A 25,921-nucleotide genomic window follows, 5' to 3' on the forward strand; every position below is an offset into this window, starting at 1 on the left:
CTTCACAGAGCAGAATTCATTACTCAGTTCCTGATCATGAACACGCTCTTTCCTCCTCACTGCATTGGCTCTGCGTCCATGTCCTGACTGTGTTTTCTCACTCTGTCTGACCTCTGTACTCACACAACACTGGACAATGGGAAATGTTGTACAGTCTAGCTGGGGTTTGTTTTTATGTGTGTGTGTGTGTGTGTGCCATGGTGGCGGCTGTGGGTCTGTGGCCTTCATTGGACTCAATACAAGGGCTGTGTGTTGTTTGTGTTTTTTGGGTGTGTATTTGTGCCGGGGCTGGGTTTAAGTGCTCACTCGTTCCTATTATTATTATTATTTATTTTTTTACCCATTCATGGATTTCAAAGGCAACACTTGGCACCAAAAAAAAAAACGTGGTCAATTTATGTCATGGCAGCTTTGTGCACTGAATGGATCCTGTTCATGAATATGAGGCATCGTCAGACTTCTCTCTCTGATGCTGGGACATTTTCCTTGTTATTTTTACTCAGTCCAAACATGAACCTGTCTTCATGTCTGACTCTGCTCAGTGGGGCTCAGGACGTCAAGGGGAGACATGAATAACGTGCCAGAACAAAGTATAATACACATACTGTTGTGTTTGCTAATTGTTTTGTTTTCTCCCTCCTCCTCCTCCTCCTCCTCCTCCTCCTCCTTCTTGCCCCCGTCCCTCTCTGGTCTGTCCTCGATGGCAGGGTGTGTTTGGAGCTCAGTGCTCTAACGCAGCCATGAGCATCATTGGGGCTGAAGATGAGGACTTTGAAAATGACCTGAATGATGTGAGTGGATCAGAAAGTGACTCATCATAGCTTCATGTAATCTGCTCATATTTTCCTTAATTCATTGTTTTTTTTCCTCCCGTGTGTGTGTGTGTGTGTGTGTGTCTCAGGTGGATGACCAGTGTACTCTCTTCAACAACATAGATCTACTGAAGGGACGGCCAACCCACCTGCTGGTCTTCATGCAACATGTCTTTCTGCAGTTTGACCCCGCCCCCTTGGTGAGAATTACAACGTTTATAATCCAAGTGTGTGTTCTTGGATTTGTTACCCTAATGAGGCAAATTGTGGTTATGGTTAAGGTTAGGGTGAAATGAATGAAAGTCAATGCAGTGTCCTCACAGTTTAAAATATGCCTTTAATTTCTGGGAATATTAATATATCATTCAGGAGTTCAGCATGTGACAATATATCATTTTATCCAATTTCAGGATGAACTCTAATGGCGGAAATTGTTAATATTCAACCTGGGTCACTTGAAAATGCTTTTAATTAAAGGTTCATAGTAGATTTTGACAGTTATTGCCAAAAAATTATTTGTTCAGTATAAACAAAACAGTTTTAACTCCACTATACTAGATCCAGGCTGTCATATTTGACATATTTGAATGCAGAATTGGTGATAATAGCACGTGAATACCATGACTCATTGCAAAATGGTGTTACCACGGTCAAGGTGCAAAGTCCGTTGTTTGCAGAAAGAGAAAAATTGGCCTTGATCGCCAACGGATGTTTGTACACTCTTAGCACAAGTCTGACGTACTGTAGGTCACAGGACTGTATGTTGGAAAAAGGCCTCCACAGCGCCCCCTACAACATTACAAATAAACAGTCCCAGCAACTGGTTCCACCTACAGACATGTCTGTCAGGATAATTGTAGTTGGCCAAGTCACTCCACACCCCGACATGCACAGGGGGGCGCCAGGACCCTTTCAGAACCGCTTGCAGTCCTAGTCGTGGCTTGAGTCTTAAAGGTCAGGAGAAGGTTTACGGTAATACTTCAAATGAACTGATATTGCTGTATTTTATTAATCCCAAAACTGTGAAATACCTGCGTCACCTTCATCACCTACAATGTATTGGTTTTTATTTATTTTTTTTTATTATCTCAACACAGCAACCTGTGTTTTAGTGTCATTGTTGAACCCCTGCTGCCATTGTCATATTTACACTTGTGCAGAGGAGAAACTGAAAATCAGTCAGAAATCAGATAGAAAGCGGATACACCTTCATTATCTGATCATTCTGACAGTACAAGGTTTATTCTATAGCTGGTATAGAGCACATGGAAGGCTGATGACTGATGGTACATTTTAAGACTTGACCCCGTGTGTGTGTGTGTGTGAGACTACATTGCTGATGTAAAGCATGCCTGTCCTTTCCCCTTTGTTCTGCATGCAGACATGGTGACCAACCCCAGGTACTGTTACACATGCCATAGTCCTAACACCCTCCCCTCACCCTCCCGTCTTCTCTTCTTTCCTCACATTTGTTAGAAGTTGGTCACATGGTCTGTGTTTAGTTGAAGTTGTTGTAATGTTGTTGTATGAGGTACTAACACATAGTCAGCACTGCTGTCACTTGCCCTGAGAACATGGCCGTCAGCAGGGACTCCAGGAGAAACAAATGCTCACATTAGACTCAGTCTTTTCTGACTCTGTAAATCGCTCACTCTCCTGCACCAAAGTCCATCGTTCACAGGTTCATAGGAGAGTTTACTGCTGCCTCATCTAACCGTTTTGACTGAGTACAAGTATGATGACTTATATTGAGTAGTGAGTATTTTAGAATATTACATTACAGCAAAGACTTTTTTGAAAGTAATATTATTTACGTCACTCTGACTGTGAACAAAATACAACATTAGATTCTATACTGCTGTTTAAATATTTACAGTCCCCTCCAAAAGAGTCAGGACTATTCCTTTATTTTTGCTGTAAAACATTTAGGCTTGACACGAGAAGATGAATACAAGACAAGAGATCAGTATTTCAGGGTTTTTCTTCCAGGTAATTACATCCAGATAATGTTCAACAACTTATGGAGCCTTAAATTAACCTTTAATTAACATTAACCTTTCCGTCATTTGTGTGTAGCACTACTCGGCTCTGCTCGACACGGGGTCGTCATAGCACGGCTGTGCTAAAGTGCCATGAGCGACGCAAACACACAAACTAGTGACCTGTAAAGCAGTTGTTTTCAGTGTTACTGAATCATTAGAATCAGTTGATTAAAAAGAGTCGTTACCAGGTACTGTTCCTAATGAAAAAGCAAAAAGAACGAGTTGTGCTTGAACTGTAATAATGGAAAAGCACCATTAGCAGATAGCCTTGTTTGTAATCTGTAGGTGAGCAAAAGTCTAGCAACAGATAGACTTGAATGAATAATACTTCATATTTAGTATTATTTCATAGAAAAGTAGAATAGTAAATATTTAGCTTTGCTTGGTGTTGATTCTTTAGATGTTTTATCAGATGACTTGTCACTTGTTGAAGGAGCTACTTTCCTCCACCTCTTCTTGATAGTCCAGCAGAGCACAGGTTACAGTCCGCTCTACTCTTATCCTCACTGCCTATCTTATCTTAAAGGATTTCAAAACTGCCGACATTGTGACACATCCGCTCATTGCTCAAAACATCCATGAACTTTCTCTGTGATCTTCCTCTTTTTCCTCCTGCCCGACAGCGTCCATCTTCAACATCCTTTGTCCAATAGAATCACTATCACTCCTCGTCATGTGACCAAACAGTCTTAACCTTGAATTTCCTGAACCGATCAAACCTGAGCTGCCGCTCCAGTGAGCTCATTTCTAATCCTGTCCGTCCTGGTCACGCCCAACAAAAGTCTCAGCATCTTCAGCTCTGCCACCTCCAGCTCCTCGGCCGACAGTGCCACGCCCATATTATGTCCCAACAAACCAAAAGAACACATTTGAACTTACTGGTGAAGGCAGCAGTGAATAACTCATGTCATGTGACGTCAAATCAACGGTTTTGTTAATGGACTTTGGTGCAGGGAGTAAGAAGTTTGATGGAGGGTAAGATAAAGTGGCAAACTAAAACTGAACATGTCATGTTGTAGTCTAGTACTCTAGTGTACTCAAGCTCCTACATGATTATTTTACGAGACACAGTATTTTCCCCAGTTTACATCCACATCTTGACCTTTAAATGCATCTGGTGAAAGGAATTGAGAAGGAACAGAAGGTTTTTCCTGTCACACTGTATTCTGCAGCCTGTGAATGTGGTAACCAATATTGTGAACATAGGAAATGCACAGAAACCATGTAATGCAATGATTCAACAGAGGGGATATTATATTGTATTGTATTGAGATTGATGACTGATTGACTCACTGGTTTCCTCTCGTCTCTCTTGTCTCAGCTGTGTTACCTCCATGCTGACCTCTTCAGGAACCTCAGTGCCAAAGAGACCAAGAAGCAGTTTGTGGAATTCTACAACAACTTCTTGGACAAGGGTGCAGTAAGTATGGCAGACTGTGCTGTCTGTGTTCATTTGAAATGGATCATGAGTGTCTTCAAATTCTCACAACTGACCCAATGTTAGTGACAAAAGGGAAAACACAAAGGAATAAAGCGTGTGCTAGAGCGTGTGCCCATGCAGCTGCCAGCAGCTGGTGAAAGACTGGGTGTGAAAGGCTATAGATCATGTATCTATCGTCACTGGACAAAAATCCTTTTAAATCCTGCTTTCAAATCTGTTTTTACATGAAGTGTTTAATTGGCATTCACTCCTGGGTCAAATGATGATCAGCTCCAGTCAGCATCTGTAGGAATGTAACCGCACCATGCTCATGCTCATTTCCCACGCCTTCTCTGTTTTTACCGGAGATGTTCCATTTCCATCACTACGACACTCATTCATCTTCCTCTAGCTTTTTAAACTAGGACTGCAAGCGGTTTGTTCAAACGCTGCATTTACTGAATCAATCAGATCATCTAAACAATAGTTTTAGCCGCTGTATCATTGAGACCTATTTTCTACATCCATCACAATTCACACACGTGGCACAGGAGTGAAAACAAACACACAAAGCAGAACAACCGCTGGCATGGGAAGGGTAATAGTCGCCTTTTTGTAGCAGCTTCAGCTGGTTTTTAAATATTCCATTCATTAATTGTGAAAGTGGCCTCAGTCAGCCTTTTTTAACCCTCTAAACTGAAGTTTGTGTTGTGTTTCGGCCGAAAATTGACACATTTCTTTGGATTTCGGCCGAAAGACTTTTATCACGGAAACAAAACGACGAAACAGGATGTTGTGATGACGCAGCTGAAACTACAGCCTGTGTATTCCTGTTTAGAGTCTGTCCGAGATCAGTTTGGAACACCAATAAAACGGTCCCAACAAGATTCAATGCTGGAAAGTCTCTTTGAAAAGTCCTCCTAGTGCACGTCTAGTGCCGGTCCCAAGCCTGGATAAGTGGGAGGGTTGCATCATGAAAACATAATACTTATACATAGGTATTATGTGTTTATACATATAATGCATACATTACAAAACTGAATGCATGCAGCAGAACCTCTCCCTGCCACAGCAGTGAGCAGGATTCAGTGTCACATGACCACTAGTGGGCTGAAGTGATCACATGACATCACACAAGCATCCTCATTACCACCCAGGTTAGCCCTGTGTGGTAATGAGACAGTTTTTGAATTGTTTAATAACTTGCTGTTTGTTTGTTTGCTGCACAATTGAACTTTGCAGTCGAGCATCTGAACGTTTACCCAGAGTTCAATGTTTCTACACTGTCGTACACTTCTTTATAAATGTAAAGAAAAGAAAATATTATTATTATATTTGCAGAAAACCAAATATTCATTTGTATGCTTTGAGTGTTTCTGAGGGTTTGATTTCCTTTTAGATGTAGTGTATAAATATGTTTTTAAAACTAGACCAGCCTTTATCATGTCATGATGTTTGTGTTTCAGTCACAGTTTTGTGTCAGTACTTGTGATCAGCGTTAGACTCAGTGGAGACGTGAACACTGTGTGTACATCATGGTTTGTGTTGTGAGCATGTGACCGTGTGTTAGTGCACACTGCAACACACCTGTGTATCTCTGTTGTGTGTGTGTGTCTCTGTGTCTCTGTGTCTCTGTCCAACTCCGCTGCTTCCTGTCAGGATCGTGGGAACCTCCTTCAGGAGGAATCGTCGTCTCTTGGCCTCTCTTTTTCCCCTGTGGTTGTTTTCATGTCAGTGACAGAGCTCCGTATCTCCCATTTGGAATATCTTGTTTGTTCTATTGGAGGTGTTTTTAAATGATATTTTATTTCTGGTGTTCAAACGACCCCTTGTGGTGATATGAAGCTACTGCATCACCCTCTATGCCTTATATGATGGTTGTTCGTTAAAGATTTCCCATGGGCTGAGAGGAATGAAGCTTGGCCCAGTTTTGGGTCTTTCTCTGCATAGTTTCCAGCGATGGCCAGGGAACGGGAGCTGTTTCCACGCTGTCTGACCACACTTGAACTAACCATGCAAGTGCTTTCCAGGGCTTTCATCTCATTGAATGTCCCCCGTGTTGTGCGTCCTCGCACTAAGAGGAACCAGACGACCACTCTGAGTTCAACTGAGCTCTGTTATCACACCTTACTCCGCCTTTGCACTTTTAAAAGGGAAACTGTTAGTCGTTCCAGTTGAACCAGAAGTGGGAAATGTTAAATGAACAGCTCTAGATCTTCTCAAATGTATTGACTTCCCTTACTTCTTGTGTCCTTTGCTCCACATCACAGATTCTCAGAGTGGCTGTGCCAGGTCAAATATCTTATGATTTGGGTAAGTTGATTTCCTGTGGTGACTTTGTTTTCAGTCATTGTTACACATCCTTTACCAAACTCAGCTCCTTTCCTCTGTGTGCTGACGTTAAAGACCGAACACGTCCAGACCTGCTGTCTGAAGACACACAGAAGCATTATGCTCAGGAAGTCCAGAATCAACAGGCTGCTGAAGTGGCCAAGCAGCTGGAAGACTTCAGGTGACCCACCCCCTCCCACACACACACCCCTTACCCCCATCCTGGACTCAGCTGGTCTGGTATTATCACCTAAATATTTACGTATGGAGTCTCTTGAGCAGTGATGTCATCAGTCATCACTGCGAGGGCTGCAAGGATGAATGGATTGAAGAGCGTTAAAGTTGAAGACCAAACTCATCCAGATCTGCTGTCCTAAGACACACAGAGGATTCATCACTTATGAATGGATTACTAAATAAATCATCAACTCATTTTATAATCGATTGATCAGTTTGAATGTTCGCTTTTTTATGCTACTCCCATAAATGGCGTCAACTGACATCACCAGTCGCTTCATAAATCTTTGAATTCATATCTTAATTAACCTAAATAACATTAAATGTTTATTTACAACATTGAATAAAGTGAATTAAGTAAAGTGTTATTTGGGATCCTTTTGTTATGTGGCTAAAATAGAGGTAGCTACCTTTCGTATTTGACACGTAAACATGATGACGTTATAAAAGATTGTGTGTTATAAGTGTGATTTCCATCCAGACTGCCTTAAAAAACCTGCACTTCACTGTGTATAAACATGTCATCATCACTGTGATCGCTCACAGACTGACATCAGAACTGTGGGGGTAACACAAATATGCTAATGTGAGCATGCAGAGAAAAGCAAGACTTGCCATCTCCAGTGTTTCTGCTCACTGCCTCCTCCTGCTTTGTCTTGCACAGGCAGAAGAGGATGATGGGTATGACCCCCAATGAAGCTGAGCTCAACGACGTGGAGAGCCACTATCCCACCGACCGCGTCCCGAGGGAGATGAAGGAGAAGTCTGTGGCTGAGAACCTGCTGGACAAGATGTCGGAGACACAGTGAGTTGCTTGTGTGTCGACTTGGAAGACTTGGTTTTGATCCTGGACGTTAGATCGCTGAGGAGCATGAAGCAGCACATTAGAAACAGATGTTAAAATCCTGTTTCATATATGCTAATCCATATTATCTATTCAATACTTTCAATTAGTTTAGTTTGGATATTTGTGCCTCTAACTGTGTGTCTAATGATTCTTGTTATTATCACATTTTTGGAGCTTTAGCAATTAGAGGGTCAAATAAACTAACTACAATTAAAACAGCTTTTACATAAATCTAAAGTGTCAAGACGTCCAGTAAAGTCCCCGTTAACTTGTTCACACCATAAACAAATGGTAAGGGATGAGCAGATATGATACTATACTATAGTGTAGGTAAACAGAAGAAAGTAAACCGTTATTGTGACGTAAATGCTTCACTAAACAGAGGCTACATGCTTTAAAGACACTGTCATGTCATTATATTATGTTGGTAAATGCATCAATGCAAAAGTCTTATTCATCAGACTGATATTGGTAGAGTTTAGGGTTGCGTCATCGGTACAGTATCAGGTAAGTAGTGTTTGCTCCAGTGTGTTATTGAACCACGTTTGAGGACCAGTCAAATAAACATGCCACACAATGATGGAAAACCGTCTGGCACATGTTCAGCAGTGATTTTCTCAAATGTATAATGTGTTTGGACATAAATCTGAAATCAAGGATTTTAATTTGGAGAAAAACCAGAAAAATATCCTTAAACCGTGGAACGAGAGGAGCTGAATCTCTGAACCCTCAGGTGTCAGGTGCAGGTAGCAGATAAAAGACTTGTTATTTTTCCTCCACCATTTACAGCCCAGCTAGTAACATGAGCATCACAAATGTTGTTGCAGTTGAGAGATGACGTCTACAACCAAGTTTCTCTCACAAGATGCTTTTGGCTCATTTTCAACAGCTGTCATTGGAGATATTGAATTAAAAAAAAGCCCATAGCTTAAGCTGTTTTGATGCCAATTTTGCTCTCTGCGCATCAAACTCTGCATATTCACGTACAACATCTGTTCAGAGATGAAGAGGAGCATGGGATGTTTGTGTTTTCTTCTCTTCTAAATGGTCCTCTCGCTCTTATATCTGCAACTGTCTTTTAAAGTAGATCACGCCTGGTCTGTTCGGATAGTAAAACACAGCTCTGTTCTCCTGGTGTTTTTACAAAGCTGTATCTTCCACATCAGCCTGGCACACAAACAATCCTGATAATTCAGGATGTGGAGACAAAACACAGCAGGAGACACAGAGAATGAAGCTCACTGAACTGGAAGAGTACGGAAGAAATGAAGAGGCCAAGAGGAAAAGATGGAGTCAGCAGTGCCACGCTGGCAGGAAGGCTCTCCCCCGGCATTGTGCCAACCAAAAGGGAAGGGTGGAGGTTGGTGGAAAAGAGACGGGGCCAGAGGGTCACTGAGGCCGAGTGAGTCAAGCAAGACATCCAGGAGAAAGTTAACCTTGACCCCTGTGGCCGACTGCAGCGTGTTATACTCCACAAGAAGTGAGTCAGACAGAGAAGGGGAGAGGAACACTGTCTAGCTTCATCTTGTCAGAAGAGAGAGAACAAATGAAACAGAAATGAAAGGAGGTGTTTTTTTCTGGAGAAGAGACAGAAGAATGACTGCGTTAAAGACTTTATTGTTCCATTTTGTAAGTAAGTCTCTATCTCCATCACACAAGTCACTCATTCATCCTGACAATCATCACTCTCTTCCCCTCACTATTACATTCACCCGCTGTCTCGCACCCAGTCACCCTCAATCCCCCCCCCCCCAGCACCAGCAGACCAAAACACAGTGACCTCACCCCCACCATCTGTTTCTCATTGGTCCGTCTGTGTGTGAGAACAAGGCCACGACACTATCTGATTGGATTATGCAGGGAAAATCCTGGGGAAACCCCTCCCACCGTTCATGTTCATAACAAAGACGGGGATCTGGTTTCTGACAGTGTTGCCTGCACGTTGCATCAGACAAAAACACGCTTAAATAGACTTTCCCGCCACGTTGGAGCATTTTTCTGTTTGTGTTCCGTTTGCAGAGAGAGACCAAACCAGAGCTGATCGCATCTCTCTGCCGACAGACACTGTTCTTTTGCAAAGTGGAGTTTTAAACTTTTACAGCAGACGGAGTCGCAGCTTTTAATGCATCTCCTGCTTTTTTGATTTTTTTTTTTTTTTTTTGCCTTTTCTTTTGGAATTTGTCTTTTTAGAATATGTTCCATAGCATCTGCTCTGAACACAATAACACAGCAATCAGCTTTGAGTTGGATCAGCAAAAGCTCAGCCACTTCAGGTTCCACCGGCCCAAAACACAGTCAGTAATCAGTCGAGCAAGAGAGAGAAAAAATGCTACTTAAGAAGAAGAAGAGGTGAGCTTCATGCTGCAAGAGCTAAAACATGCTGCAGTGACATCACTAACATCTGTCTCTTCTCTTTCAGACCAACTATCGTCTCAGACGAGGAGAAATGGTGAGTTGAGTATTTTTAATTGACTTTAGTTTTTACTTGATAAAGGTTTGTTGGGGTGAGGTTATTGTATATGTCAGCTTATTTCATGCTTTTTCTGAATTTGGGTGTGGCCAACCCACATCATTCACTCTATCTGTCTCCAATGCAACAAGTATCTTAACACAGCCAAGTTTGCATTTTTAAAAGGTTTATTTCTTAAGTGATGTTTTGCATAATGAGACACTTTCATGCATCCCTATGGATTGTGTGCATTTCAGAACATTAACATTGAGTTGTCAGTGTATATAGACAGTGTGCTGAATACACTCCTCCAATAGTCTTTAATCTCTCCTTAATGTCTCCTGTTTCGTCTTTTCTCCTTTCTGTGTCATATTTTTCCCTCCTCCCACAACTCTTTAACTCCTCCTTCCTTTGTGGACTCTTTGATCCGCCCCACACTCTTAAAACCCTGAACACCTGTTGAGTGCTTGAGAGAGGCTGTAACGGCTCGAATTGGTAGGAATAGGAAACACATTGTGTTACATATTGTGTCATATTAACAGCACTTAAGCGTGTGAATTAAAGGGATGTTTCAGGTTTTTTTGAGATAATGAGATAATGTGTTTCCACAAGCCGATCAATGCTGAACTGTAGTTCAGTTAAAAAGACTTAACAATCCTAAAAACGTGGCTTAATCTCCAACAATTACCAGGGAAATGTCTAAAATCTCAATATTGACCTAAACCACCACTTGCCCTCAGTGGAAACATGGCTCCCAGCTGGGACACAAGGGGCATATTATGTTTGTCAGTTGTTATGTCAGCCTTTTTTTAGGGGAAACCTAAAGGATTTGGAATTTATTTCATTCAGATTTCTCTAAGTGACATAACCTTACTAAAAACAAGGCGAGCTAAAAACACAGTTTGGTTTGGGGGAGTTACCAGTTTACAAACTTCAAAATAGCCTCATTTAAAAAATGCTTGATCAACAACCATAACAGTGGAATAGATCTAAGCTTTGACTGGCAGAGAGTGTGGATGCTTCACCTCCCTCTCCCACTCCCTGCATCTACCCCTTCATCCTCCCTTATATCAGCATTAGCGTTGGTGACACCAGTGACAGTGCAAACACAGCTTCTTCCACAGTTTTCTTCCTGCCTAAACTTGGCTAATTATACTTTTTAATTAAAAGTGCCATACAGAAAAAAACAGTATCACATTATTGTTGATTAACACATTTCTTTAAATTCTACTTTAGCCAATCCATCTTTTCAGCCGTCGTCTACTACATGAAGCACCTTGGGGTGAAAACCAGGGCGGTGGACAGTAAGAAGTCCAGAGGAGGCTTCTTCAGGAGGCAGCTGGTAAAGGTAAACAGAAAAGTCAATCCGATGTGTATATTAACGTGTTTCCGACTGTCTTCCTCACTCCTTATCTGTGTTATTTCCAGAATAAGAAGGATGAATCTACCAAGGGCAAGCCCAGAGGGGTGTTTCCAGGCATCCCCAGCTGGATCGCAGGCAGCAGTATGTATTCCCTTTAATCTTTGACTATATTCACATTTAAAATAAAAGTAGATGTAATGCATTTACACGTTGATATCCATGGATGGATATGAGAACATGTTGTTCTGCACTTCTTTCCTGTTACAGCTGAGGTCAAACCTAAAATGGAGGCTGAAGGTACTAGTCGTCCAGGGTTCCCACCCCTCCCTCTCTTTATCTGTAGACTTGTCACATCCTTACTAATCAATCCCATAAGCATGTCTGCATGTTCCAAGTCCACCTGGGATAGGGATGTGGGCGGGGCATGGTTAAGTGGATTCTATGGTTCCGGGTGATTGTTTGAAGAATCAGTTTTTACTACACACTGTAGACTGGACTCACCAGGGTTGTGGATGTTCTCTCGTAGCAGACTAACCCTCTCGTTTACATGCACAGGCCCTGATTGCATCACACTCGTCTGTCTGTCTCACAAAATCTCTGTCCCCTTCTTTCACTGACTGAAGTGCTTTTAATTGTCTGCGTCTCTGTTGCCTGCAGATCTGGTAACTGTTGTTTTTGTTCTCCTTCTTCAGTGGAGAAGGATAAAAACAGTCTGGAGCGTAAGAGTCTAACTCCAGGCAGAGGCTCCCTGAACGATGCTGCAGTACTGTCACTGCCCAGCAGGAAGTCTCATTCCAGTGGAAGCTCCGTCTCTGTACCTGGGCTAGAAATAAGTGACACTTCAGGCAACAGCATCAGCACCACCATCAGCCCAGAGTCTACTATCCCTGATGGTGAGCTTGACTGGACTCAATAGTGTGTGTGGAGTGTGCCACTGCAGTGGTTCACTGTTCACTGCTGAGTCAAGTCTTGAGTCCGAGTCTTTGAGTAAAAATGATATATATATATATTATTTATTCTCCAGCATTTTTAAATACTAGACTGAATAATTGTCCATTTACTGGATGAAAGCACCACTTTATTGCACTTTATAATGCTTTACTTGTTCTCTTTCCTCTTTTTTTTATCCCCCAGGCCTCTTGAGCAACCGCTTAGAGCCTCCGACCCTCTCTGATGGGGGGGATGTGTCACCAGTGGGGCTGGGGGGGGTGCTGTGCATTGGGGAGCCTGTCTCTCCCATTGACACGCCCACAGAGGAGAATTTGGAAAAAGACAGGTGAGGAGGATGGAGATGGAAATGCACAGAACAGCATCTTGAGCACTTTCAGGATTAGAGATTATAATCTGTGTATAGTGACACTGTATGGGAGGTGTTCAGGGGAAACACAGTACAGAGGCAACAGCCAGGGGGTAAAAGGGGGAAGCTGGCAAACTCCCCCTGCAGTGTGTCGCTGCCGTGTGCAAGCTTTTGTCATGCTGCCCCTTGCTCAGCTGTGCAGTTCTGAGGAGGATTTTCACCAGGTGAACTTGGACCCAGTCTTCCCTTCCAGCCCTTTTTTCCTTCCGTCTCCCTCAAACCCTGTTTCCTTTTCTTCTTTGTCTCCCTCACAACAGCATGTGTGCTCTGTCCCTAACATCATTCTCAACCATTTGTCCTATTTGTTTCCTAACGTTTACTACAGTGCTTCCTTGTCAGTCATGTGCATTTATTTTATTATTTGGGATATTTAGATTCCAGGTGAGGCCACTAAGCAAATGTCTTTCAAAATAAAAGATATCGTCTTTAAACACCGTGTTAAAACAAATGCTGAGTTGCTCTTCTTCACATGTTAAATGTGAGAAAATAGTGGCTGAGAACATGTGAAAAGAATAACTGAGGACTAAAGACTGAAAACAGTTTCTCTCCATTCTTTCAGGTGTGTAAAAATATAAGAACCCTGTTTATCAACAGTTTACTCTCCACTCCTGAGTAACTGCACCTGCTCTACACCACTGCCTTTTCGTTACTAGCTGGTTAAATGCCCTGCCTCCTTGCTACAACCACCGTAAACCTCTATGTTATTCAAAATCCCTACAGATGAGGAAGAGCAGACTCCTGCTGTGAGGCTGCAGTACCACTGATTAAAGAAAGAGGGAGACAGAGGGCTGTGGCCAGAATTATGACAAGATTCCGTTTGTTAAAAACGTTGTTAATGCTGACTTTGGCTTTGACTTTTTGCAGAATTGTATATGATTTGAAACCTTTTCAAAACTTCTTTAATCATTCAAATGTGGCAAGACGGTTAGTTTTTCATCACGTTACCAGGGAGCGTACAAAAATGTGAAACATGGACAGCCCAGTGCTGTTGTTCAGTTAAAGCAACAGCGTGTCATTTTAGTGACTTTTCTTGTTGATGCAAGATTATTTAGGTGCTACGTCATTCATCTGAAAATGGGCTATGTCAGGTCATACTAGACCTGACTGAGGGAGCGTTGATGTGTATGCAGCAGCAGCACGGGACAGGAAGTGAATGTCCCTTCAAACTGCTGAAGTTTGAGCAGTAGAATTCATTTGTGAAAGTTTTCGTGGGCGTGTCTTTGTGTTGTCAGTCATACTTCAAACTGTTCGCAGCTGTTGTCGCTCAGTGTTGTTGTTGTTGTTGTTGTTGTTGCCTCCGTCTGTCCCGACATACAATAAAACCACTTCCTGTGTGTGCAGCTCAGGGACGTCAGATCTCAGAGAGTCGTGTGGAGCTGATTGGCCGAATCACCACTGTGTGAACTTAATAGTTTGAGTGTAATGGACATGTGTTTATATTTAAAAGTAATGAAGAGTAATGAAGATAGGTGGCGCTGTCTGTTCCATGTGCTTTTCAAAGTGTCTGCGTCTGTCATGGTCAGGGCCTGTCCTTTGTCCCGCTTGTCTCCATGTTGTGCGAGGGCTGTTTGACATCATATTTGACATTATGTGTTCAGATGATGACTACTGTATGTTGGGGTTTTTGCAATTTGCATGTTGTGGATGTTTCTCTGGCTTTGACAATAGTCGTCTCAAAGGTGGAGTGTGTAACAATGTGGTGTCCCGTGTTTTTACAGACGCAAGACAAGGTGGGTGTCAGCGCCTTTGACAGAGTCTTGGACATGCTTCAGGCCACATACTGACCATATATGCCTCACATGTGCAAACACTAACACCTCAGACCAAACAACACAAACACACTGCATGGCTAAGTATTGTAACATGCTTGTGAAGGAGTGAGATCAGATGTGAATGCATGCTGTTGAGATGATGATGTAGACACAGTGTGTATGCAGTGTAGGTGCAGCACAGGGCTACTTCTCTAGAGTCATAGTTCAGGTTCTGTGACATAGTCAGCACTGAATGTGCTCCGCGTACTCCCCGGCACCAAGAACCACCAAGAACCACCAAGAACCACCAAGAACCACCCAGACGTCCAGACGCCCAGTCTAACACCACACAGAAAACATGTGTAACCATGTTCTGATCCTGATATTGTACTAAACTGAGTTTCTCAAAGTCGGGCTCAGGCCTGGTTCACGTCAGACGCGTCGTGTGTGCATGGATGCTGCATTCCGTCATGTTTTTAATTCTTATTTGCAAACCGGACACCTCTCACAGTGTAGTCGTAGTGTTGACTTCTTGAAAAACATAACAGATATTCTAGCTTTTAATCCATTCCAGCACACGTGAAGTCGCTGCACGTGCCGCACATCCAGCGTGAGTAGAAGTGAGTTAATACTGCAGGTGTACGTTCAACTGGACCAACACGAGCAGGGGTGATTCCCACCTCAGCTCCCTCCCCGTTGTTGTTGCCCTCAAACTCTTTTTCTTCTAGGAAAAACCCATGTTCCTCAAGCAACATGAGCACCTTATGTATATACTCTTGGCAATGTTTATATTTATCTCCATATCTTTTCATGTCTATAATCATGGATGAATTAATCGACTCTCGCTGACATTTAACTTGTTTGGATTGAGTGACACAAACCTACCACATAAGGTTGGAGTGCTGTAGACCAGCAGCGCCTCTTCTCTCTGGACTTTGGTGCATAAGAATTAGCAGTTTACAAACATCACTTTTCTGCCGATACACATGGTGATGTCGTGGACTTGAGCAGCTGGAGATCCTCGTGTTTGACCTCGTGTCCCTGCTGGTGCTGGCAGCTTCTGGGCTGGTGACCCACACAGTCAGTGCTGACTATGTGTCTGTGCCACTTTAACATACTGTTGTAAGGAAGTGCAGACGTTGCTATCGTATGTAGAGCAGATGAAGCATATTCTATATGTCTCACACTCTATGTTTCATTGTCTAACTCATATATGCATGTCAGATTCATGCATATTCATCTGTCACTCATTTTGTGATTATTTTTTATTTATCCTCCTCCTCCTCTCTCTGACCTTCATCATTAACATAACTGTATGTACTCACCGGCTGCATGTGGTTTGGATAATTCCCTTTTCACGCTGTCCTCCTCCTCGACTTTATTCTTGTTGTCTCTGTCTTTCTTTATCCACCTTTCTTTGTATTTGCCCCCCTCCCTCTTTTCCTATTCCAATATCTCCTTACGTCTCCTCTGCATCCGCTATCTTCCCCCCCCCCCCCCCCCCCACCTCCTCTCCCACCTTCCCTCCCTACAGTAGGAAATTGGGTCGTAGCGAGAGTGCTCGCGTGGATCGACACTCGTCCCGCCGCCGCGGCTCTTCCCGGGCCAAACAGTCCCGCTCCCGTAGCGATGTGGACCTCCAGCCGCCTTGTACCACCACAACACCTGCCCCGCTCACCCCCCAGCACCTCCATCCGTAAGATGGACTAAGCATCTCTTAGAGCCTCTGGCTGGAGAGGTGCACGTCAGGGACAGATGGAAAAAAATAAAAACATAACAGTCCTGAAATTAGATTATTATAGAATATTGAATGTACTTACACTAAGCTAGATCACCTTTAAATAGGTCTTTGTTAAGGTGAGTGGCATCAGTTATTTGTAAAGGACACATGTCTCCTGTGAGAGGACATGAATTAGCCGGAGACTCTGTATCGACTGCTGTGACTGACAGTGAGCGAGACACAGTTAAACAACACAAGGTCACATACGTGGCTCTGCAGGGGAATGTTTATTGAATCAGGTCAGTATTGACCACCTGGTAAACATACGGTCAATGTTGGCTGACTATAAATGACAGGACTGCGAGGGAAAGTCTTTGAAACTTAAATCAACATTTACATCTGTTTACATCTTTTATTTGACCATGACTTAAAGGCTCAGTGTGTAGGATTTAGCAACGTCTACTGGTGAAGTTCCATGCTGTAACTGAATGTCTCTCACCGCTCACTTCACCGCTCACTTCACCGCTCACTTCACCGCTCACTTCACCGCTCACTTCCCTTCCAAGTGTGTCGGAGAAGCTTTTCTCAATAAGCATCAAAACTCAGCATCAAAAGCAGATGTTTAGGTTAATCCTCCACAGAGACAACGGCAATAATTCATGCAATCACAAAAACAACACCACAAATAAAATAAGTCTAATTATTTTGGCCAAATGAAGATATTACAAAAATCTTACACACTGTACCTTAAAGTGATTTTCATGGTATTTGAAAGTTTTCACGTGGGTTTTTAATGATATGATGAAAACTACAAGAACAGATATGGAGATGACTCCGCTCCGTTTATTAAACAGTGAAATAAGATAAAGTCCTATATATTTAACAAATGTCTAAATATTTAGCAGATCTTTTTATGTAGAGATTTAAGAGCTACGAATGTTATTGCTTCAAGGATCCAGGTTTAACCAGCTCGTCATCTGGTTTATTTGTAAATCAACAATTATCTTAATAAAAAACAAAAAGTAGCTTGCAGCAACAATTATGATGATTAATCTAATAAAACATTATCAATAGAGTGATAAAAAAGCTTTTTCTGCTTTTGCTCCTCTCACAAAGTAGGAGGAGGAGCTTCTGAAAACTAAGATTGAGATTTTGATTATATTTAATGAACAAATCAATCGATAAATGATCAGCTGATTATTTGATAATTAAATTTGGTTGTAGTTGCAGTCCAAGTAGCAGCTATTAATGTGGCGTTCTGTTTAATATTGCTGAACATGGTTAAATATCTACGTGTCACCTTTCTATTCTCATCTAACTCCAGTTTATAAAAGGAACCAGGGGGTGTTCTCACATAAAAGCCACTTAGTGACCCATCTAAACTATTCTTTCTCACCCACTTCCTCCCTCTCTCAGTACCGAGGGACTAGTTTTAACTCCCGAGGGGCCCGGCCACTCCCCAACCAGCCCCTCCCCACAGCTGGAGGAGCTGTCCCCACGCCTCCTGGAGTTTGAGCATGATCCACCCAACTGGAGGGAGCTGGCCTCCCCCGAAGCTCTGTCCAGCCTCAGCAAGAAGGAGACCAAGAGGCAGGAGGTCATCAATGGTGAGGAGGAGGAGGAGGAGGAGGAGAGATGAAGGAGCAAAAACACATTGAAGTCATAGTTCAGGTTTTTTTGAAGTGTGATTGCATAATGAATAATAATACATTTTATTAGGACATTAAAACTTAGGATAAAAAGATATCAGGTATGTGAGACAGCCTCTGACATGTAAACCACTCACTCTCTCACATCAGGTCCTCACAGAAAATCTGAGTTTTTATCGTGCAGGGATTCAGTCTGGATTATCCTGACCAAAATAATTGTGATTTTATGATAGTAAGTTTTTAATTCTTCAACTTAAACAGACGTAGCCTTCTGTCTGCTCTGACAGTGTTGGTCAGAAACACTGCTGATAGGAGACATCTGTTTGTAGTGAAATAGTTCATTTCATAGGGTTAGAATAAGTTGTGAGGAAATGATGCACACACAAAATATTTATTTTTCTGACTGACATTTTCAGTCAGAAGCCTTTTCACAGCCTTTGGCCTTTTTACTGTATAATATTGTGTATATATGTGTGTATATGTATATATTTATATATATATATATATATATATATACACATGTGTATATATATATATATATACACATGTGTATATATGTATATATACATATATATATACACACATGTATACATATATATGTATATATATATATACATATACATATATGTGTGTGTATATATACAGATACATATATATATGAAACAAAGAAATATCACATGACCTTGCATTTTATTATTATTGTTTTTTTTTTAATAACTTGTGTGACTATTTAATTAATAAGTACACAGTACAACAGTACATTAAGTACACTCATGCCAAACGTTGCATGTTATTGTAAGTGTTATTGTTGTTCTCCTATCAAAGTAAGGATATGAGCGTGCAGGGACTGTGTACAAATTGCAACACTGACCAGTCAAAATGTTCAATATCTTCACTATAATAGAGTTTAGTGTCTCCAAAATGACGACACACTTTGTCAGTCTCTGCTAAATTATTCTACAACACCTGTTTGGAAAAACACACACAGACACACACAAAAGATCTTCACTAATTTATTTGGCAGTTTTTATTCAGAAGAATAATCAATAATCCAGAGAGTTCAATTGTCACACAGGAAGAAGAATCATGGCAAATGTTATGTTATTGTTAGTGTTACTGTTGTGAGCACTAATAAAGTCATAAATAAAGCCGCTACAACCTCGTGTTCATCTCACCGGCAGCTGTCCTTTGTGATCAGCTGCCGGTGATAGGAGTGCGCAGGTAGGGACCGTCTACAAGTTGCAGCACCAAATATCGAAAATAACAACATCCTTCATTAGTGTCCCCTAAATTATACTACAATTCACAGCTTTTGGCAATTTGTATTCACAATAATAGTTATTATTACCACAGTGTGGTGCCTATAAAATCGGCCTTATACTATAATCTATTTGGGAAAACAAGATATACTTTTCATTATTTCTGGGAATTCTTATTCAGAGTATTAGCTAAAATCATTACCATAATACAATTTAGTAACTATAAAATCATTATAGTTGCAGGTGTTGCAATTTGTAGACGGCCCCTGCACGCTGGTTAGGTGAACACAAGGTCACAGCTGATTGACTGCCTTACTTTGATAGGAAAAGTGCATCATAATAACACTAACAATGAGTAGTTTAGTTTTTCTCCTCTGCAAGGTTGTTGAAGATCTTTTCATTCACAGTGCACCTTCTCTCTCTCTCTCTCTCTCTGTGTCTCTCTCTCTCTCTCTCTCTCTCTCTCTCTCTCTCTCTCTCTCTCTGTGTCTCTCTCTCTCTCTCTCTCTCTCTCTCTCTCTCTCTCTGTGTCTCTCTCTCTCTCTCTCTCTCTCTCCCTCTCCCCCCCTCTCCCCTCTCAGAGTTGTTTGCGACAGAGCACGCCCATGTGCGCATGCTAAGTGTTCTTCAGATGGTCTTCTCCAAACCCCTGGAGAGAGTGGGGCTCCTGACCTCCAATGAGCTGGAAACCATCTTCCCCAGCTTAGATGAGATCATTGATATGCACTGTGAGTGTTGTGACCTGTTTGTGTCGTCCCTGAGTCGTTACACCGTCTTCAATCTCAAGTAACTCAAGTAACACCCACTCCATGAAGCTGCTCTATTATCACCTGTTTGTTTCCACTGATAACGCCACAGAACCACGGCATCACCCGCTCGTGTCCTCAGTGTTTTTCACTGTTTTTAACAGAGCGTGGAAGTGACTGTGACTGTGAACGGAGCGAGTGTGCTTTTATTGACAGTGTTGTGTGAGCATTCGTAACTATCAATAACAGACGGGAGGACGACACGAGGAAGTGGCCGTGTTTAACATATGAGGATATTATCGCTCTGCACGGACGGCTGAATAAATAAATGAATAAAAGTCGTCCATATCGGCCGCTTTTAATGACACAACTGTATCAACTGAAGTGAAGACGCTTCTCTGATGCTGGAGGATCTTCAATCCACAACAACTGTATCAAGTTCTAAGCGTAGACAGCACAGACATTGTGACGCTTCGGTGGCTTCTTCGTCCACGTCACCAACACATTTGCGGCTGACGTTCCATTAAAGCCTTAAACCAAACGCTGTCTGAACAACCGCTGACTGTCGTTGAAGTTGTTGTCGTCCTGTCTGCTGTGTAAAGCTAATGCCAAAGCACAAGGGTCACACAAATAATGGTGGACGTCCACTACCTTGTTTGTCTTTGTCTGTGGCTGTGAATCCAGATAACTTCTACGAGAACCTGAAGAAACTGCGTTTGGATGATAACTTCATCGTCAAGTCCATCAGCACCACAGTTCTCAACAGGGTGAATCTTTATAATCTTTCCTTTTATATCCTTTCATGTGTGTCACTGTTGACAATGTAATCACAGCTTTATCCAGCCGTAATTATGCAACAAGTTATATAGAAAGTTATTTCTCTTTGGACCTTCACATGTTTGCCTCTAACAACCACACAACAATGATACATGTAGTTGTACTGATGGAGTGTTTTCTCTCTGTGTGTGTGTGTGTGTGTGTGTGTGTGTACATATTTCCAGTTTGGTGGTCCAGAGGGGGAGTGGTTCCAGAAGTTGACCGCCCGCTTCTGCAGTCACCAGTCATGGGCCTTGGACCAAATCAAGAGCAGGCAGAAAAAAGAGCCTCGCTTCAACTCCTTCATACAGGTAAAATAAATCTATGTTATAAGTGCATTTTATAGCCTCACTGAATACACCTGTTAGACTACATGTGAAACAGCCGAATATCTAGAGCAGTGTGTGGTATGACAGATGTTTTTAAAGTCTTATTCTGAGCAGTAAAACAAAGTCATGGCATTTCAATTCTTCTTTAATTGGAGTTATTGCAATGGTTGGAACTGGAGGTGGCAGAGCTGATCAGAATGGACAGGATTAGAAATGAGCACATTTGAAGGGAGCGCTCAGGTTTGCACGGTAAGAGAGTCAAGGTTGAGGTGGGTTGGTCACGTGCAGAGGAGGGACAGTGATTATACTGGACAAAGGATGTTGAAGATAAAGGAGGAAGAAAGTTTCAATGGATGTCGTGAAGGAGGAGGACGTGAGGACAGAAGAGGACACAAGGGAGACGGCAAGATGGAGGCTGACGATCCACTGTGGCGAGCCCTAAAGAGAGAAACTGAAAGAAGAAGTTATTCTTCTTTAATTGACCATTTTCTATTGTCTGGACCTGGTTTGACTGGTGTCACTGCATTTGCTGCCTCATTGGTGACGAGTCATTTCATCATGTGCTGAGTCAGTGGTGGATTTCAGGTGGAGAAAGTGTGTGTGTGTTTATTAGAGACGTGTTTACTGCACAGCAGCATGGTGTTCAACATAAGACATACACAAATATGAGATCAAAGAAAACCTAAAAAAACATAATATTACAATAAAATGGAACAAGTGCAGCAGATAAACAAACCAAATCAATAACAATGAATAATGCAAATCAGCCATTTTATGCCAAGTTCCAAATGAATATGATATTATATTAGAATGAATCAACAAGTATGCAAATAGACGGGGAGTTAAAACACTAACCTCAATAATGTTTATTATTAACCTGCACATTTTAAAGAAACTCATCAAATGAAAAGAAACATGGATGAGTGATGTCACAGGTTTCCTCTCTTCCTGACTCTGTGTCCGTGTTTGAATCCCAGGAAGCAGAAAGTAAACCTCAGTGCCGCAGGCTGCAGCTCAAAGACATCATTCCTATAGAGATGCAGAGACTGACCAAGTACCCGTTACTGCTGGAGAACATCGCCAAGAACACAGGTGACACAAACTACACTACATCACTAAAACACTCAGCATTATGTTGTTACTTTATATATTCTGTCCATTTCTTATGACTAGTCTAATCAAATATTTCTGAGTCTACTCTCTGTGTTGCAGACCATCTAATGTTTCAATTAAATGTGTTTAACGCTGAGTGCATTTCATACACGGGTGTAACATTCACGTTAAAGTAACAGTTATATAGAATATGATAGTGGAGCATAAAACTAAAGAGAACTGATTTCACCATCAGGACTTTCCTCCAGAGCCACACCACCTGGCAAAAGTAATCTAACGTGTTAGTTGTTATAGAAAGTAACTAGTTAACTGTAACATGGTTAACACGTGTGTTATCTTTCCGTCACACAAAGACACAAAGTGAACCTTTGTACGTCTGTGCCACACAACATCAGAAGCAGAAACACTGTGGAGCACGAACAGAATCACACAAACAGAACATTTGGACGATCGATGAGTGTCCGTCACAGACGCTGGTGATTAATGGCTGGTGTTGTTGTGTCTCTCTGCAGAGGACGCCACAGAGAAGGAGAGGATCCAGCAGAGCGCAGAGTGCTGCAGAAAGATCCTCAACCATGTCAACGACCAGGTCAAAGTGATGGAGAACCTGCTGGTGAGAAACACACACTCCATCACTCAGCACAAGTGGAGTGGAGTCAATTCATTTTCAGAGCTGAAGGACTCTGTCTTTTTTAAGACGACTCTGTGCTGTGCGTCCTCTGTCTGACCCCGTGATCTTTGTCTCGTCAGAAACTCAAGGACTACCAGCGCAGACTGGACACATCAGGCCTCAAACCAAGTAATGAGCTGTATACTGAATACAAGGTAAAGTCTTTCCACTGAAGCATGTTGGATATTTGTTTGTCACGAGAAGGTTTCTCAACATCTGCCCCTCGTGTTTCTCCAGAACATCGACCTGACTCAGAAGAAGATGCTCTATGAAGGTCCTTTGATCTGGAGAGTCACCAAAGAGAAAGCGATAGGTAAACATCCTGCTTTAGTTAGTGTTATACTGCTGCTGTGTGTCGCTGATGCCTTACAAGTTAGTTTACTTATGCCAGGTTCATCTTTAGGATGGACTCAGGCCTCTCTCAACTTTACTGTAAACTGAGCCTTTTCAGCTGCGGCTGCTGATCTACTGCTGCCTTTAGTACGTTTTAGGTTAGAAAATAACATGATCAACAGCTCCTGTGTGCCCTGGTGTGTGAGCAGTGAGTGGGTTACAGGGTGACAGCAGAGTTAGTCACTTTTCCATGTGTGTGTGTCAGTACACACTAATACTCAACCCGTCCTTTACGTTTGCTATTTATCCACTTCCAAAAGGCAAAGGGCCACTTAGAACAAGGGATTCTTTTCGCTCTTTGTTTTGTTTTTGTTTTTTAAATTCTTTATTTTCACACACTGACATTTCTTTTCAAACCATATAAAACAGTCACAGTTTGGGAGAGGAAACAAAGTGCACATAAGAGCAGAACATATTATCTCAAGTGTGTGTGTGTGTATATATACACATATATATATATATATATATATATATATATATATATATATATACATAATGTACATACATGTAAAATACCCATAAAATAAGTAAAATAAACAAACAATATATAAAAATAATATTAAGTAAAGGGAAGAAAATGGCAGGACAACAAGTCATTACACCATCAGTTGCTTGACTTCTGGACATAATCTGGACACAAAAGATTCTTTTTTTAGGATTTATAGAAAACTGTTCCTGTTTAGTTTCAGTGGCTTGACATTCCACATATTTTTAATTTAACATTCCATTAATTTAAATGCAGCAGGTTAGGTTTAAGTCCTTCCGAAAAAAGTCAAATCACCGTCAATCGGGGTGCTGGATAAGCTCATGGGCTAAGGCCCGCCCCTCGTGCAGCGACTGGAGTTGGATTCCTGCGGTCACCGTGCTCTCCTCTTGCTCTCCTCTTGCTCTCCTCTTGCTCTCCTCTTGCTCTCCTCTTGCTCTCCTCTTGCTCTCCGTCTGTCAGAGGTGCAGTGTGTCCTGCTCGGGGACCTGCTGGTGCTGCTGCAGAGGCAGGACGACAAGATGGTCCTCAAATGCCAGAGCAAGAGCAACATCGCCATCCAGGAGGGCAAGCAGATGCTGAGCCCCATCATCAAGCTGGACTCGGTCTTTCTCCGTGAGGTGGCCACAGGTGAGTGGCACGGCGGTGAATCATATACAGGTCACTACTGCTGTGAGACCGCTGTCAGTCACCTGTCTGTCTGTCTGTCTGTCTGTCTGTCTGTTTACGTGTGCTGACAGATCGAAAGGCCTTCTACGTGATATTCACCTGGGAAAGTGGCGCTCAGATCTATGAGCTAGTGGCTCAGTCTGTTGGAGAGAGGAAAATGTGAGTATATGTATGATTATTTTCCATATTTTGTGTTGAATTTATCTATATTATTTTTACCTATTCTAAGGTTTTTATTATTTGAAACTTTTTGTTGAGCTTCTCTTCATCTTTAATGTCATTTATGCTCTTTTTTTGGTGAAAATGTCATTTTGATAAGTGATTGGCTGATTATTAGTTTTATTATTATTGTATTATAAAAATAATAATACATAAAACATTTACGTTTTACAGTGTATTGACCGATAAGGATACTGAATATCTTATCAGCTCATCCCTGTTTATTTTAATATTTACTTTTGATTATTTTAAATAGTTTACTGCGCATATAAAATGCAGATTGGATACAGATTTATTCATTTCTTAAATCTATGCCTTTTTAAGTTATTTGATGTTGTGGATGATTCGTTATTATCAGATAAATGCCATTGTTTCAGCAGGTAAATCATATCATGATGTCATGAATGTGTGTGTTCTTTAGCTGGACTGACGTAATAAAGTCAGAAGTGGATAACCTGAAGAAGAGTGGGGCACCGATGAGGCTCTCGCTGCCTGGGAATGGAGGACCTCCCTTCAGTCCCTCCGCGTATGTGTATTTCTCTGTGTGTGTGTGCGTGTGTGTGTCTGTGTGTGTGTGTGTCTATGTGTGTCTATGTGTGTGTGTTTAGTCGCCGAGTCGTCTCCATCGCCTCCCAAAGTTGATCCGTGTCAGAAATTCTCATTTCTTTTCTCCTTTTCTCCCGGTCAGGCTGACTGTCCCTTTATGCCAGACTGAAAATGGAGGTTTCAAAAGCGTCAGTGGTGAGAGAGAGAGAGAGCTGAACACAGCTGAGCACAGCTGAACACTTAATAAACCCTAGACTTTTGTTATTGGAAGACATTTGTGATGCTGTCGGCAAAGTTAAGCCCTGGTGTCTGTGTGCAGATCCAGATAAGGACAGCCTGACCGATGACAAGTCCTCAGACCCCAGGCACCGGCTGATCGACTTCCTGTCAGAGAAAGGCTTCGACTTGATAGGCCACTCCAACAGCGACCAGGAGAAGGTTGCCAACTGTGCTTTGGATGAAGGTGAATGAGAGTTTTCTATGTGAAGGCTTTTCTCACTTGTCTTTTACCTGACGCTCGCTCGGTCTCATCTCACAGTGGTGTTGCTGAAGAAGCTCGTGGTCAGGAGCATCAGTCTGTCAGAAGACTCACGGCCCGACGCAGAGAACGGAGACAGAGAGCATCCACCGAGGTCCGGCCAAGAGATGGACAGCTGTCAATCAACAGGTGGGCCGCTGAATATGATGACATGAGTCAGA

At 42.1% G+C, this 25,921-nt stretch overlaps 1 protein-coding gene across 6 annotated transcripts in view; it reads left to right on the plus strand.

Annotated features, from left to right (window-relative positions):
- The window catches only part of arhgef1b (Rho guanine nucleotide exchange factor (GEF) 1b), a 53,925-nt gene that overhangs the window by 25,286 nt on the left and 2,718 nt on the right, over nt 1–25,921 (plus strand). For 2 of the 6 annotated variants that reach the window (XM_058646928.1, XM_058646931.1), the window contains 28 exons: nt 708–791; nt 902–1,012; nt 4,176–4,274; nt 6,545–6,587; nt 6,681–6,786; nt 7,507–7,647; nt 10,109–10,138; nt 11,375–11,486; nt 11,567–11,642; nt 11,769–11,798; nt 12,194–12,394; nt 12,636–12,777; nt 14,577–14,588; nt 16,144–16,305; nt 17,746–17,936; nt 19,819–19,965; nt 20,668–20,750; nt 20,985–21,110; nt 22,106–22,220; nt 22,754–22,854; nt 22,992–23,066; nt 23,149–23,224; nt 24,251–24,418; nt 24,529–24,616; nt 25,098–25,202; nt 25,365–25,417; nt 25,542–25,685; nt 25,761–25,889. In XM_058646928.1, the coding sequence (XP_058502911.1) occupies nt 708–791; nt 902–1,012; nt 4,176–4,274; nt 6,545–6,587; nt 6,681–6,786; nt 7,507–7,647; nt 10,109–10,138; nt 11,375–11,486; nt 11,567–11,642; nt 11,769–11,798; nt 12,194–12,394; nt 12,636–12,777; nt 14,577–14,588; nt 16,144–16,305; nt 17,746–17,936; nt 19,819–19,965; nt 20,668–20,750; nt 20,985–21,110; nt 22,106–22,220; nt 22,754–22,854; nt 22,992–23,066; nt 23,149–23,224; nt 24,251–24,418; nt 24,529–24,616; nt 25,098–25,202; nt 25,365–25,417; nt 25,542–25,685; nt 25,761–25,889 (2,950 nt within the window). Of the gene's footprint in view, nt 1–707; nt 792–901; nt 1,013–4,175; nt 4,275–6,544; nt 6,588–6,680; nt 6,787–7,506; nt 7,648–9,590; nt 10,039–10,108; nt 10,139–11,374; nt 11,487–11,566; nt 11,643–11,768; nt 11,799–12,193; nt 12,395–12,635; nt 12,778–14,576; nt 14,589–16,143; nt 16,306–17,745; nt 17,937–19,818; nt 19,966–20,667; nt 20,751–20,984; nt 21,111–22,105; nt 22,221–22,753; nt 22,855–22,991; nt 23,067–23,148; nt 23,225–24,250; nt 24,419–24,528; nt 24,617–25,097; nt 25,203–25,364; nt 25,418–25,541; nt 25,686–25,760; nt 25,890–25,921 lie in introns of those variants that run through there. The other 4 variants (XM_058646930.1, XM_058646929.1, XM_058646932.1 and 1 more) reach the window with 4 other exon arrangements.

The sequence above is a fragment of the Solea solea genome, chromosome 13, assembly GCF_958295425.1.
Source record: "Solea solea chromosome 13, fSolSol10.1, whole genome shotgun sequence".
NCBI classification, from domain to species: domain Eukaryota; kingdom Metazoa; phylum Chordata; class Actinopteri; order Pleuronectiformes; family Soleidae; genus Solea; species Solea solea.